The following is a 13,911-nucleotide window of genomic DNA, read 5'->3' on the forward strand; positions in this document are numbered from 1 at the left end:
TGTTAAATTCCAGCCTGTGAAACCTGGCTTCTGTACAAAGCTGGCTTTTCATCCTGCTTTTATATTTTGTTTATTTATTTTAAAACGTTTAAATAGCTGCCCACCGTCTAACCAACTCTGGGAGGTCTCCCGATCAAAGTCAAAACATACCAAATCATATTGCAACCACAGAACTAAACCGCTTGGAACGTTAAAAACAACAACGGCATGGTGCCTGCTCAAGCTTCTACTGTGCAATTCTCCAATCTTATTCCAGCGTTGAGGGAATAAACGTCCGCATTGGCTTTTTGCCAGCAGAGAAATACAGCTGCAGAGTCACACACAGAGGGAGATCTCCCGCTTCCAACATGGCTCTTTTCAGCTGGCTGATTGTTCTTTCCCTCCTATTCTTCTGGTTCTGGAAGAGCAGACGTCCCAGGGGCTTTCCCCCTGGGCCTTGGAGGCTGCCCCTGCTTGGGAATCTGCTTCAGTTCAATATGAGGGACCCTCTGAAGGGCTTTGAGCAGGTAAAGCGCTCCTTAAGTTGCTCTTACATTAAACTCCACGGAGTTCATTTGCTGAAAAGAAAGAGGTTTGGCTGCATTTTTTTTAAGGAGGCTGGCTGAATGATCCTGGGCCTGCTAGATGTTTCTGCATGCGATTGAAAATGTATTCTGCAGCCGGTTTAGGAGAAATGTTGGGAATGTTATGCAGATGTGGAAATTCCAACTGTGCAGAGATGTACATTTGATTCGTAGCGATCCTAACCCCTTGATGGCTCTGAGCTGCTTCCGAAAGACAATTCAGAATTTATTTGCATTGCGTGGAGAGTTTATGAATGTTAGGAGGGTTATCCCAAGAGTCAGCTCTGCCGCTTTCCCAAGAGATGTCTGGAATTTCCTAGGATACAACCAGAAATCTTTCTAGATCACCTTAAAGCTCCCCAGATCCTTTGGAGAAAGGAGGAGAAAAAGGCATTCAGCTGCTGGAAGTCACTGTTTTCACTTGCTTGTAAATCTTGCAGTTCCATCCTGTCCCTTTGATGCTAAATTCCTATTATGTAATTAGGGAAAATTGTTTTTAAGCAAACGTGTTTTATGAGGAGGCTTCTGATTAAAGGGTTCAATAATAAGGGAATCGTTCTGAGAGTTTGCACTTCATCTTTGCTCTAAGGAGGGGTGTGAATTCTCACAAATGGAACACTGCTGTTCCTGTGTGTTTCTTGCTTGTTGTTAGTACAAATAAGGACAAGGGCACCGCCCTCTTGGAAAATATGGTCTGTCAGGCATCGGTTCTTTCAGCGGAATTAAACTTTCAACATTTCCACTTTCTGTTTATTGGATTAGTATGAAGTATACCCAATAGCAAACACTGAAAGTTTATTTAAACATTGAAGTGGAATCATGTTGTAAACAAGAGTATTAAAATGAGGTTGCTGGAAAACCATGCTCATATTGTCAGTTCTAATAGCATGGTCTTTTGATATCACATTCAAATGACTCTTTTGCCACCTGGGTCTATGTTAAGAGCCCTGGTGGCACAGGGGTTAAAGTGCAGTATTGCAGACTGCTTCTGCTAACTGCTGGCTGCCAGCAGTTTGGCAGCTCGATTCTCACCAGCTCAAGATTGACTCAGCCACCCGTCTTTCCGAGGTCGGTCAAATGAGGACCCAGATTGCTGGGGGCAATAGGCTGACTCTGTAAACCACTTAGAGAGGGCTGTAAAGCACTGCAAAGTGGTATATGTCTAATTATATGTCTATTGCTATTCCTTCCTTCCTTCCTTCCTTCCTTCCTTCCTTCCTTCCTTCCTTCCTTCCTTCCTTCCTTCCTTCCTTCCTTCCTTGGTGGTGCAGTGGTTAGAATGCAGCATTGCAGGCTGACTCTGCCCACTGCCAGCAGTTCAATCCTGACTGGCTCAAGGTTGACTAAGCCTTCCATCCTTCCGAGGTCGGTCAAATGATAGGATCCATATTGTTAGGAGAAATAGGCCGACTCTGTAAACTTCTTAGAGAGGGCTGTAAAGCACTATTAAGCAGTATATAAGTGCTATTGCTATTGCCCATCCATCCATCCATGATGTGCAGTGGTTAGAATGCAGTATTGCAGGCTGACTCTGCCCACTGCCAGCAGTTCGATCCTGACCGGCTCAACGTTGACTCAGCCCTTCCATCCTTTTGAAGTTGGTAAAATGAGGACCCAGAGTGTTGGGGGCCATATGATGACTCTGTAAATCACTTAGAGAGGGCTGTGAAGCACTGTGAAGCAGTACAGAAGTCTAAGTGTTATTGTTACCACCCCAAAAAGCAGGAGGTATGGTGAAATCCTAAGTAGTCCAATTAAAGTTCTGCATACAACATGCTTAGAAGTTGAAGAATGGAGCATGATTGTTCAACTTCACCCTTGGTGATGCTATGTTGCATCATCTCAGTAATTTCCTAGTAATTCTTTGTTCATCCTGTTATTTCATTTCAGTTTGCAAAAAAATATGGTCCTATCGTCTCTCTCTATGTGGGAAGCAAACCTGTAATCGTAACTCATGGATTTCGTTCAGCAAAAGAGGTCTTTGTGATAAAAGGCACAGAATTTGCTGGGAGAGCAGACTTTTACATTATAGATATGATCACTAAGAAAAAAGGTAAGGATATAATTTCCAAGCACTTTTAGTTTTATTATCTAATGTCCTGTATCCTTTTTCCTCTGAATGCTAGCATGCTGGACCAAACTTTCAAGTAAGAGAGAAGATCAGCTATACTTTCAGAATCGGTTAACCAGAAAGAAGTTTGAAATGAATGCTTGTTTCCTGATTTTTAATGTTCTTTGACTTTACAGGCATAATCGCACAGCCTTATGGGGAAGTGTGGAAGGAGCAAAGGAGATTTTCGCTGATGCTTTTCAGAAACTTTGGCGTGGGCAAAAATCTGATGCAGGAAAGGATCTTGGAGGAGTCCGCTTACTTGATTCAGGCTTTTACCAAGAACCAGAGTAAGCTCTCCTGGGAAAGGATGGGAAAGTTGAAAATTGTCATTTTGATGTCCCTTCCTTTTCCGCAGGACACAGTTGGTCTCAAAGTTTACCAGTGAACAGTGCACTAATGCAGAGTAGGAGAAGTGTAGGAATTCTGCCTACGTAAAGTTCAAAGCCCTGTCGGCCAAAATAAGACCAAGATTTGGGGTTTTTTTAATTGTAATGTTTTTAAGGTTGAAGTCCTGTAACGTTCTTTTTTTTTTTTATTGAAAAGTTTTACAATACAGTTTTCCATTAAAAAAAAAACCCCCCTTCCCCCTCCCTCCCCCCCCCTACCTCTCCCCAACCTCCCTCCCTCCCCTCCTCCCTCAACCCCCCCTCCCCCCCCGACTTCCCAGAGCTAAATACAAGGTATATGTATGTAAAAAAGCAATCATAAACTACCATATACTAAAGACTATAGATTCTAAAATCCATCACTCTCTAGCTTATATAGGATAAAACACACCTTAACCATAATAAATGTATATAAAAAAAAACTAGCATAAAAGAAAGAAAAAGAAACGAAAGAAGACTCATTCGAATGCTACATAAAACTTCTTGACCCTATACTTGTTCTGGATAAACTCAATCCATTTTCTCCATTCCATAATATAATGTTCTTGCGAGTAATCTTTCAAATAGGCTGAAATCTTCGCCATCTCTGCCAGGTCGGAAACCTTTAAAGTCCATTCTTCTATAGTCGGCAGTTCCTCTTTCTTCCAATATTGACCTATCAAAAGTCTTGCTGCCGTAACTAAGTTCAACATCAGCTTAGAGTCCACAACTGTAGCGTCAACAATTATTCCCAACAAAAAAAATTGCGGACAAAACTTTATCCTCCGTTTAAAAATCTTCTGCATATTCCACCAGACTTTTATCCAAAAAGCCTTAACCTTCTTACATGTCCACCATATATGAAAATATGTTGCATCTTCATCACCACACCTCCAACATTTAGGCTGGTATTTCGGATACATACTTGCAAGCTTTTTGGGATCTAAATGCCATCTATAAAACATTTTGTAAAAGTTCTCTCTTAAGTTTTGAGCTTGAGTAAATTTTACATTCCTCACCCAAATCTTCTCCCAAGTGTCCATTGTAATAACTTCCTGAATGTTTTGGGCCCATTTTATCATGCAATCTTTAACAAGCTCCGTTTCTGAATCAATCTCTAGCAATGCAAGATATATCCGTTTAATATGTGCTGGTCCCTGGTTTCTAATTTGCTTTATCAAATTTTCATCAGTCATTATAAATCCATTTTTCTGGTCTTCTTTCCACCTGGCCCGTAACTGAATATATTGAAACCAAGTTTGGACAACCTTCTCTTCTCGCAACAGGCTATATGCTTTCAAGCACCAAATATTCCTTTCCAAACTTAAAATCTCCTTGTACGTAGTCACATCATGTTTAAAGCCAGCATGTATATTTTCTATTGCGTGTTTTGGAATTGCCCACAATGGTATCTTGCTGCTTAACTTATGTCTATACTTCTTCCAAACTCTCAGCAATGCCTGTCTTAAAATATGCAGCCTGAACACAACATCTACCTTCTTATCATACAACAAATATGCATGCCAGCCAAACAACAGATCATGGCCCTCAAGATTTAATAACCTCAATTGCGTCAAATTAATCCAATCGCTTATTCCTACTAATGCAGCAGCTTCATAATATAATTTCAAATTGGGCAGCTTAAGGCCACCTCTCTCACGAGTATCCTGCATAATCTTAAGTTTAACTCGTGGCTTTTTCCCTGCCCAGACAAATTTATTGATACCACGCTGCCATTCCTCCAAATTAGAATCTTTCTTAAGAATCGGTATCATTTGAAATAAAAATAAAAATTTGGGCAGGACATTCATTTTCACTGCTGCAATCCGTCCCAGCAAAGACAATTGCAATTTTTGCCAACTCTCCAATTCTTTTTGAATTTTTCCCCATAATTTTTCATAGTTATTTTTATATAGCTTTGTATTAGAGGGCGACAAAATCACCCCCAGATATTTAACCCTTTTAACAATCTCAAATCCAGTTAATCCTTCTAAAAGCGCCTTCTGTGAAACCGTCATATTTCTAGCCAAAATTTTAGTTTTCTGTATATTTACTTTAAATCCAGAAACTTTCCCATATTGTGTTATTATCTCCATCAGGTCCACAACAGAGTTCTCTGGCTGGGTCACTGTAACAACCAGATCATCGGCAAATGCTCTCAATCTATAGTCCTGATCTCCAACTTGAATTCCCTTAATTTTTTCTGAATTCCGAATCTTGGTCAATAATATCTCTAATGTTAACACAAATAACAAGGGCGATAACGGACACCCTTGCCTTGTGCCCTTCTCAATATTACATACTGCTGTCAAGCTATTGTTAACTATAATTCGGGCAGTTTGTTTTTGATATAATGCCCTAATCGGCTGCAAAAATTTTTCCCCAAAATCCATTTTATCTAAAACTTTCAACAAAAATTGCCAATTCAATTGATCAAGTCCTGTAACGTTCTTGGTTGGCAGCCACCGTTTACTGTGTCTGTGTTCCCCATTCGCACATTCTGGTGAGAGAGAAGTTCTCTAAGGATGGGCTCCAGAACAAGTCTGAAAGCTCGGAAGTCTAAACTGCTGCTCCCAATGACCAGCCCAAATTGGATCCTGCAATATTATCTTGAGACATGTATATTTGCCTTCGTGGAACATAGAATAATGGAGTTGGAAGGGACCTTGGAGGTCTTCTGGTCCAACCCCTTGATTGAGCAGGAGATCCATATCATTTCAGACAAATGGTTGTCCAGTCTTATTTCTCTTCATTCTATGTTCCCCATGCTTCATATTTAGCCCTGTGATGTCTTAGTTGCCTTCTGTAGTATGATGATTCTCCAGAAGCATTAAAGTGCAAAGATTAGTATCAATGCAATGTGTGTTGGGCTTAAGAGTTCATTTATGAGAAGAAGATTGAAAATAGCAGATGCTTTTTCATCCTGGTGACTCAGCTACCGCAAATTCATTGTGGGCATTAGTCAACATAGGGGGACTTACTTTGTATTCTTCTGATGATATCTCTGCAACTCACACACCGGATTAAGGGATCGTATATTTCAATTACCCTGAAATAAAAATGCAGTAGAATGGGTGTATAACAGAGTTGGGCATTTTACAGTCCCCAGGCCATATCCAGCTCTTTGGGTGTCCTTGTCCAGCCCGTGTGGGTTGTTTTTTATTTTGAAGGCAACTGCTATTTTTTTTTAAATTTATGTCTATGCGTGCATATATGCCTAGACACTTTCACAGCCCTATTGGTTCAGCCTTTCACAGCCGTAGCAGGTTCTCATGTGGCAGAAATGAATCGCCTAACCTGATCTATAGTGATCCCTTTTCTTTTGCTGTATTCTGCAGGTGTGCCTTTTGATCCTTACGAGTTCATCGACAGTGCGGTCACTAACATACTTTCCACCATAATGTTTGGGAAACGTTTTGAATATGGCAGCAGCTTTCTGAGAAACCTGCTGGACCTGATCCATCAAAACATCAGACTGCCCGCAGGACCCTGGGCCTTGGTATCCTAAATGAGAATCCAGAAAAAAAATGTTCAAAATTAAAGCACGACTGGTGGGAATTTGAAGTTCAGTGTTTGCGGTGTTACCATCATAAGTCCTTGAGTGTGAAATTGATTTTCCTTGCAGTTGGAAGCCTTTTGTTTTATGGAACCATATCATCAGAGTGCCAGGAAGAGTGGGTGAAGGCTCTCTTGAATAGCAGCAGTTATCCAAATTTAATGGGGTACAATTCTTCTTCTTCCTAGTGGTTTCCCCACAAGTTCAGAATCCAGTTTTTTCGGATCAACTGATTGTTGGTCCATTGGTTCCTGATGTTGTGAGTTGCGAGTGATTGGCTGGCTCAAAGTCGCCCAGCTGACTTTCATGCCTAAAGTAGAACTAGAATTCTCAGTCTCTTGTTTTCTAGGCCAACACCTTCACCGCTATATCAGAATTGGGTATAATGCATCTATATTTAAATTTCAATTTATTTGGACATTTGACTCCCTTTCAAATGGTAAGAGATATTTATGCGAACCCTTTAGGGATTTTCTTTTCTCTTTCAATGTTTCCTACAAAGAAGACTCGACCATGATGAAATTAACCAATTTTGGCTTTTTTCTGTTTGCTTGGCAGCTTTTCAATGCTGTGCCTTTAGTGAGAAGGCTTCCCCTCCCCCATCAGAAAATACAAACAAATGTCCGTAAAATGTTTGCTTTGCTTGAGAATGAAATGGAGGAACACAAGGCAACCTTCACTCCAGGAGAACCCCGGGATTTTATTGATGCCTATTTAGAAGAAATTCAGAAGGTAGATTTCTTAGTCTTGTTTTTGATTTCTATATATAAATAGAGAGAGAATTCTTTATTGGCCAAGTATGGTTGGACACACAAGGAATTTGTTTCCGGTGCATAAGCTCTCAGCGTACATACAAATAATAGTGATAATCCTGATCATACACAACATGAAAATACATTCATCATAAAGCGTGAAATACAACACTTCATCATAAATCATAAGATGCAACACTTAGTGATAGTCACAGACTACTAGCTAAGCAAACAACATAAATCATACTAGAGCAGGGGTGTCAAACTGCCGGCCCACGGGCCGGAGCGTCACGGAGAAACCGCACCCATTCCATTTTCGGCAATGGGAAAAAGTTCCGATACGTCGCGCGACGTCACGTGACGTTGCGAGTTTGACATGCCTGTACTAGAGTGACAAAAATATAATAAATTGTAAGATACAAGCAGCAAAGTTATAGTCACAAGAAGATAAGAATAGGTAATAGGAAAGATGAGGGGTATCATAGTAATACAGCTCTACTAGTATTTTGACAGTGTTGTGGGAATTAGTCGTTTAGCAGAGTGACGGCATGGGGAAAAAACCTCTCCTTATGTCTAGTCGTTCTGATGTGCAATGCCCCGTAGCATCGTCTTGAGGGGAGAAGTTGAAACAGTCTATGTCCAGGATGTGAGAGGTCTGTAGATATTTTCACAGTCCTCTTTCCGGCCAGTGCAGCACACAGGTCCTCAATGGAAGGCAGGCTGGTTGCAATGGTTTTTTCTGCAGTCCTAACTATCCGTTGAAGTCTGTGTCTGTCTTGTTTAGTTGCAGCTCTAAACCAGTTACAGAGGTGCAAATGACAGACTCAATAATTCCTTTGTAGAACGTATCAGTTCTACAAAGTTAGTTACAAAGTTACAGTTCTAACTGTAACAGTTAACTGTATATTTTCTCATTTTGGGTCACTTTCCCTAACATTACATATTGTACAAGTACAACAGTTCTTTGGCGTATGGCTGTGATTTAGTCTGATATTTAAAATATCACAAACATATATATTTTGTTTGGTTAAAAAAATTCAGTGTGACTCTTTGGAAATTTGTGCAGGTTCTGAATTTTGCCCAGGGAGAAGGAAATATGAGAAAATTCTTTGGTTTCTGCTATGGGTCTTTGCTGTAAACCTAGTTAACCCAACATTCTCTGTTAAAATCAAACTCTTGGAATCTAAATTTCAGAAAATATTCAGCTATAAATACAAGATTAACCCACTGAAAGGAACTCAAAGCCAAAAGTGTGAACCTGCTCACTTTTTCAAGACTCAAAGCAGCTGTGTTTAACCAGACAGTTTTTGACTTTTCTATTTATCTTGCAATAGCTTTCTTCTGTTGGTGGCCCCAAAACCAAATCAAATCAGATTTACAACTATAAAACTAGATGGAACAAATATCTAATTGAAGATTGTTCCATGCATTATCTTTCTTTCTTTCTTTCTTTCTTTCTTTCTTTCTTTCTTTCTTTCTTTCTTTCTTTCTTTCTTTTTTTCTTTCTTTCTTTCTTTCTTTCTTTCTTTCTTTTTCTTTCTTATCTATCATCTATCACATCTATCTGTCTAATAATAATAATAATAATAATAATAATAATAATAATAATAATAATAATAATAATAATAATAATAAAGTTGGAAGGGACCTTGGAGGTTATCTAGTCCAACCCCCTGATCAGGCAGGAAACCATATACCTACCTACCTACCTATCTATCTATCTATCTATCTATCTATCTATCTATCTATCTATCTATCTATCTATCTATCTATCTGAAAAAACTATGATTTTAATAAGACCTACATATAAATAAGAACTTCTATAATAAAATTAAAAATATTGTAAAAAGTGAAATAAGTATGCAAATTCAGTTAATGGTGAGATGCACTATATAGATGCTAGTGCAAAACTGGACAATTTAGGAGGAGATTTTTGAGTCCTGGTCTGAAAGGTGTAACAGTAAGTCGAAATCCGACTCCGTGCTTGGACATTTCTTCAAGACTGATTAAATGAAGATCTGTCTAGACCAGGGGCAGGCAACCTCGGCTCTTTTATGACTCATGGACTTCAACTCCCAGAATTCCTGAGCCAGCATGGAGGAACTATGGCCCCTTCATGACTCATGGACTTCAACTCCCAGAATTCCTGAGCCAGCATGGCTCAGCTTGGAAACCTCTCCCATTTCCCTCAGCATGGCTGGCTCAGGAATTCTGGGAGTTGAAGTCCATGAGTCATAAAAGAGCCAAGGTTGCCTACCCCTGGTCTAGACTCCTCATAGAGCAGAGTTTCTTAACCTTGGCAACTTTAACACAATGGGCTTCAACTCCCAGAACCCTCCAGGGAATCTGTGGGAAGAACACCTTTCCCTCATTAAATTCCTGAATTGTTTTTGCCCTGATGAAACTTGGGCCTTTGAAGATTTGCTGCCTCTTTGCTTGCTTGCTTCTTCTCTTCCTGCTTCCTTTTTCTTTTCTAGTGATACTTTTCAGAATAAAGTCTTCAGGACAAAGCTTCCTTCCTTCCTTCCTTCCTTCCTTCCTTCCTTCCTTCCTTCCTTCCTTCCTTCCTTCCTTCCTTCCTTCCTTCCTTTCCTTTCCTTTCCTTCCTTCCTTCCTTCCTCCCTCCCTCCCTCCCTCCTTCCTTCCTTCCTCCCTCCCTCCCTCCCTCCCTCCCTCCCTCCCTCCCTCCTTCCTTCCTTTCTTCCTTCCTCCCTCCCTCCCTCCCTCCCCCCTCCCTCCCTCCCTCCAACCTCCCTCCCTCCCTTCCTTCCTTCCTTCCTTCCTTCCTTCCTTCCTTCCTTCCTTCCTTCCTTCCTTCCTTCCTTCCCAATGAATACATACTGTATGTGGTAAAAACCCATTGTTTCTTTTAACTATCAATAGCCAGAGAGAAAAGGTTCAAGTTTTGAAGAGGAGCAACTACGAGTCTCATTGTTTGACCTTATAATAGCTGGAACAGAGACAACATCAGGAACCCTGCAGTGGGCATTGCTCTATCTGGTGGCCTTTCCAGAGATCCAAGGTAAAGAATTGTGAAACGGCGCTCTTTAGTAGAAATAGTAGCATTTTCAGCAATCATCTAAAACGGGGAAGGAGGGAACTGTGATCACAGGAGGAGATTCAGAAATCTCTGTACAACCCTTGGCTGGGAAGCAAACTATGATCTACTTAAAGTCAGTGAAATGTTTTCCAGAAGGTAACTGAGCTACTTGTTCCTCAGAGAAATGCTGGAAGGAAATAGACACCGTTCTGGGAAACAAAGCGAGACTGAAATGTGAAGATCGAGTACGGTTGCCCTATACAAATGCTGTCATTCATGAAATCCAACGCATATCAAGTATAGTTCCTCTTGGAGTCGCTCGTAAATCCATTAATGATGTGCACCTTTTTGGATACAAAATTCCCAAGGTAAAGGCGGAGACCTTTGAGTGTGAACTGTGTAAATCTGTAGTTGTGCTATGTCAGTGATGGCGAACCTTTTAGAGACCGAGTGCCCAAACTGCAACCCAAAACCCACTTATGTATCATCGGGTACCAGGTGGGTGTGGCCCATTCAGTGGGCGTGGCTGTGGTGGTAACGGCAGACTGGGTGGGACTAAAAAGTTCAATCCGTCAATTCCAACTTTGCAAGGTCTTTTTTTCCCCGCGAGAAGTTGAAATTGATTGATTGATTGAACCCTTTTTTTTTTGCACATGGCGGCGGAGGCCTAAAGCGAAAAGGTTTTATAAAACCCAGCTGAAGGCCTAGGACTGGGGTGATGGCGCGCGTGCCCACAGAGAGGGCTCTGCGTGCCACCTGTGGCATGCGTGCCATAGGTTCGCCACCACCGTGCTATGTAGTCTCTCTCTCTCTCTCTCTCTCTCTCTCTATTTGTGTGTGTGTGTGTGTGTGTGTGTGCGTGCACGTGTGTGTAGAGAGAGAGTAAGAAATTGAGAGACATCCTGATATTCGATGTGGAAAGAAGACGAGACACTTAATAATATGCAGGAGTGGGATGGGAAGGACGTCTTTCCGTGAAGACTTTTCAACAAGACCAGCTTCTGACATCTGAGCCATTCTTAGCTAGGGTTGGTGGGGATTAACTGATGGTGACAATATCTTCTGCCTTGGTCCCTCACTCCTCTTTTTCTGACTACTGTACAGCAATGTCCAGATCTTCCCCCTGCTCCTTCTCACCCTCATCTGCTGTCCTTCAACCGCATCTCAATGGGGTCTACCTGGAAGATCATCCAGAGCCATGTCTGACAACGAGGGCTTCCTTCAAGATGACCTATTTGTTTTGACTTGTGCAGGACACCATGGTTTTTGTCAATATCCAGTCTGCCCATCGTGATGAAACTCAGTGGAAGTTCCCCAATGAGTTCAACCCCTCCAACTTCCTGAATGAAGAGGGAGAGTTTGTCAAGCCAGAAGCCTTCATGCCATTTTCAGCAGGTGCTTTATTCTCTCTCTCTCTCTCTCTCTCTCTCTCTCTCTCTCTCTCTCTCTCTCTCTCTCTCTCTCTCTCTCTCTCTCTCTCTCACACACACACACACACACACATACACACACACACACTCTGTCTTGTTTTCTCTCTATGTCATGCACATTTTTACTGATAACTCTTGCAACTCAAACTGCCCAGCCTTTCTTTAGAGACTTATGGAAGTCAGTTCCTGGGCTTTGATTATACTTTAGTGTCCATAGGAAAAGGAAAAAAAAACCCACAGGGGACTATGTTGAAAACTATCACTTCAGAACAGCTGAAGAATGTTTCCTTGTGGTCACAGAATTCACAGACATCATCTCTCCTGCGTGTGTGAAAGACTTGTGGGAGGTTTTCTGTACGAAAGTCTCTTTGGAGACGGTCCAGCAAGGTGAAGCAGAAGAGATGGTCAATTCCTGAGTCGCCTTCAGACAATTCTTGTCTCTTTTAAGCAGCTGCCTCAGTTGAAATAGATTCTCCAAAGTAAGATCCTCCAGGAGACGTTTCGCTAATAGTATCTACAGGTAGTCCTCATTTAGTGACTGCCTCATTTAGTAAAGATTCACTGTTACAACAGTGATGGAAAAGTAACTTTGCAGTAACGAAAAAGAAGACACACGTCTGTCAGGAAAAGGAAAGCTGGAATCAGATCATAAGCCTACTTGCCACTTCAATTTAGCAACCACCCTGGTCAACCACTGAGTTGCTGGTCCCAATTGTGGTTGCTAAGCGAGGACTAGCTGGCCTGCAAGAAAAGGGATTGGACTGAAAGAATTTCAGCAATGGAATATTTTCACTATTGCGCACCGGGAAGTTTTTTTTTTATCATTGCAACCCACAAGCAAAACTAAACCTAAGCTTTATTGAATCACTTAAATACAGGTAGTCCTTGACTTATGACCACAACTGAGCCTAACATTTCTTTTTTGATTGTGAGACATTTGTTAAGTGAATTTTGCCCCATTTTACTCTTTCTTGCCTCAGTCGTTAAAAGTGAATCACTGCAGTTGATAAGTGAGGAACCCGGTTCTAAAGCGAATCCGGCTTCCCCATTGACTTTGCTTGTCAGAAGGTCGCAAAATAGGATCCCGTGACCCCAGGATGCAATGGTCATAAACAGGAACCAGTTGCCAAGCATCCAAATTTTGATCACACGATCACGGGGATGCTGGAAGGTCGTAACTGTGAAAAACGGTCCTAAGTCACTTTTTCCAGTGTTGTAACTTTGGATGGTCACCAAGTGAACTGTTGTAAGTCGAGGACTACCTGTACATGTGTTGTGCTCTCCTTCTCTATGATGGAGAAAGAATGACCAGTCTAGGAATTGCAACGGGCTGCCAGCTTTCCACTGTCTGAAGTTGCCTGCCCTCTCTCTTTCTCCTTGACTTTTTCATTACAGGTCCGAGAATGTGCTTGGGAGAAATCCTGGCTCGGATGGAGCTCTTCCTCTTCTTCACCAGCATTGTCAGACACTTCCAGTTATCGTGGCCAGATAAATCTCAAGCGCCAGATTTCACAGCCCACTTTGCAGTTACACAATCCCCATCCCGCTTTAAGGTCTTGATGAAATGTCGCCAGCCGAGTGAATAGACGTAAGGGAGGATCCGCAAAAGGCAACTGCGTGAAGACAACATCATTCTCGCCAACGTCCGTAGACCATCTCTACTTCAGATTCCCCACAAAACCGTGTTTAACAACATAAATAAAGTGCTATCTTATGCCACATTTCCCGGTGGAGGATCTGTTGTATATTATCAGGACCACATGGAAGTAACAGACAGGATTCACAGCAACAGTCTTTATTGCGGGTAGGCAGGAACAAAGGGGCAATGGAGCCTCCGGAGCCCCCTTAAATACCTAGCCAGGTACATTCCCAAAACAAATCCCCACATCTGGAATTCCCGCCGAATGCTGGCCAGCCAATCCAAGCCTTGACTGGCGCCACCTGTTGGTCTTAGTGGCTTGCCGTGATTGACAGCCCCCAGCATACACATTTCTGATCAGCCTCATTTATGATGGAGATGAAATTCATTTTCCGGTCTCTTCTCTCTGTCATCAAGGTTACCGAAAGGAAGGATGGAGAAGAGCAGAGTCCA

The 13,911-nt window shown here is 41.7% G+C and overlaps 1 protein-coding gene across 3 annotated transcripts; it reads left to right on the forward strand.

The window, feature by feature from the left end:
* Nucleotides 1-210: 210 nt before the first annotated feature.
* LOC310645171 (cytochrome P450 2J5-like) lies at nt 211-13,530 on the forward strand. 3 transcript variants are annotated; one of them, XM_083370688.1, is made up of 9 exons: nt 211-506; nt 2,454-2,616; nt 2,811-2,963; nt 6,380-6,540; nt 7,156-7,329; nt 10,233-10,371; nt 10,570-10,757; nt 11,643-11,725; nt 13,258-13,530. In XM_083370688.1, the coding sequence occupies exons 1-9, from the start codon at nt 348-350 to the stop codon at nt 13,403-13,405; spliced, it is 1,368 nt and encodes a 455-aa protein (XP_083226814.1). In that variant the 5' UTR covers nt 211-347; the 3' UTR covers nt 13,406-13,530. The 3 variants fall into 3 exon arrangements, with proteins under 3 accessions (XP_083226814.1, XP_083226815.1, XP_083226813.1); XM_083370687.1 differs by having other exon boundaries at nt 215-506; nt 11,643-11,784; nt 13,215-13,530; XM_083370689.1 differs by lacking the exon at nt 13,258-13,530 and having other exon boundaries at nt 212-506; nt 11,494-11,718.
* Nucleotides 13,531-13,911: the final 381 nt, after the last annotated feature.

This window comes from Vipera ursinii, assembly GCF_947247035.1.
Source record: "Vipera ursinii genome assembly, chromosome: 10".
NCBI lineage: Eukaryota > Metazoa > Chordata > Lepidosauria > Squamata > Viperidae > Vipera > Vipera ursinii.

Coding starts and splice junctions, on each gene's coding strand:
- LOC310645171 (XM_083370687.1), top strand. CDS start 348: ATGGCTCTTTTCAGCTGGCTGATTGTTCTTTCCCTCCTATTCTTCTGG. Junction 2,617..2,810: donor TATGATCACTAAGAAAAAAG/GTAAGGATATAA, acceptor TTGACTTTACAG/GCATAATCGCACAGCCTTAT. Junction 6,541..7,155: donor CCGCAGGACCCTGGGCCTTG/GTATCCTAAATG, acceptor TTTGCTTGGCAG/CTTTTCAATGCTGTGCCTTT.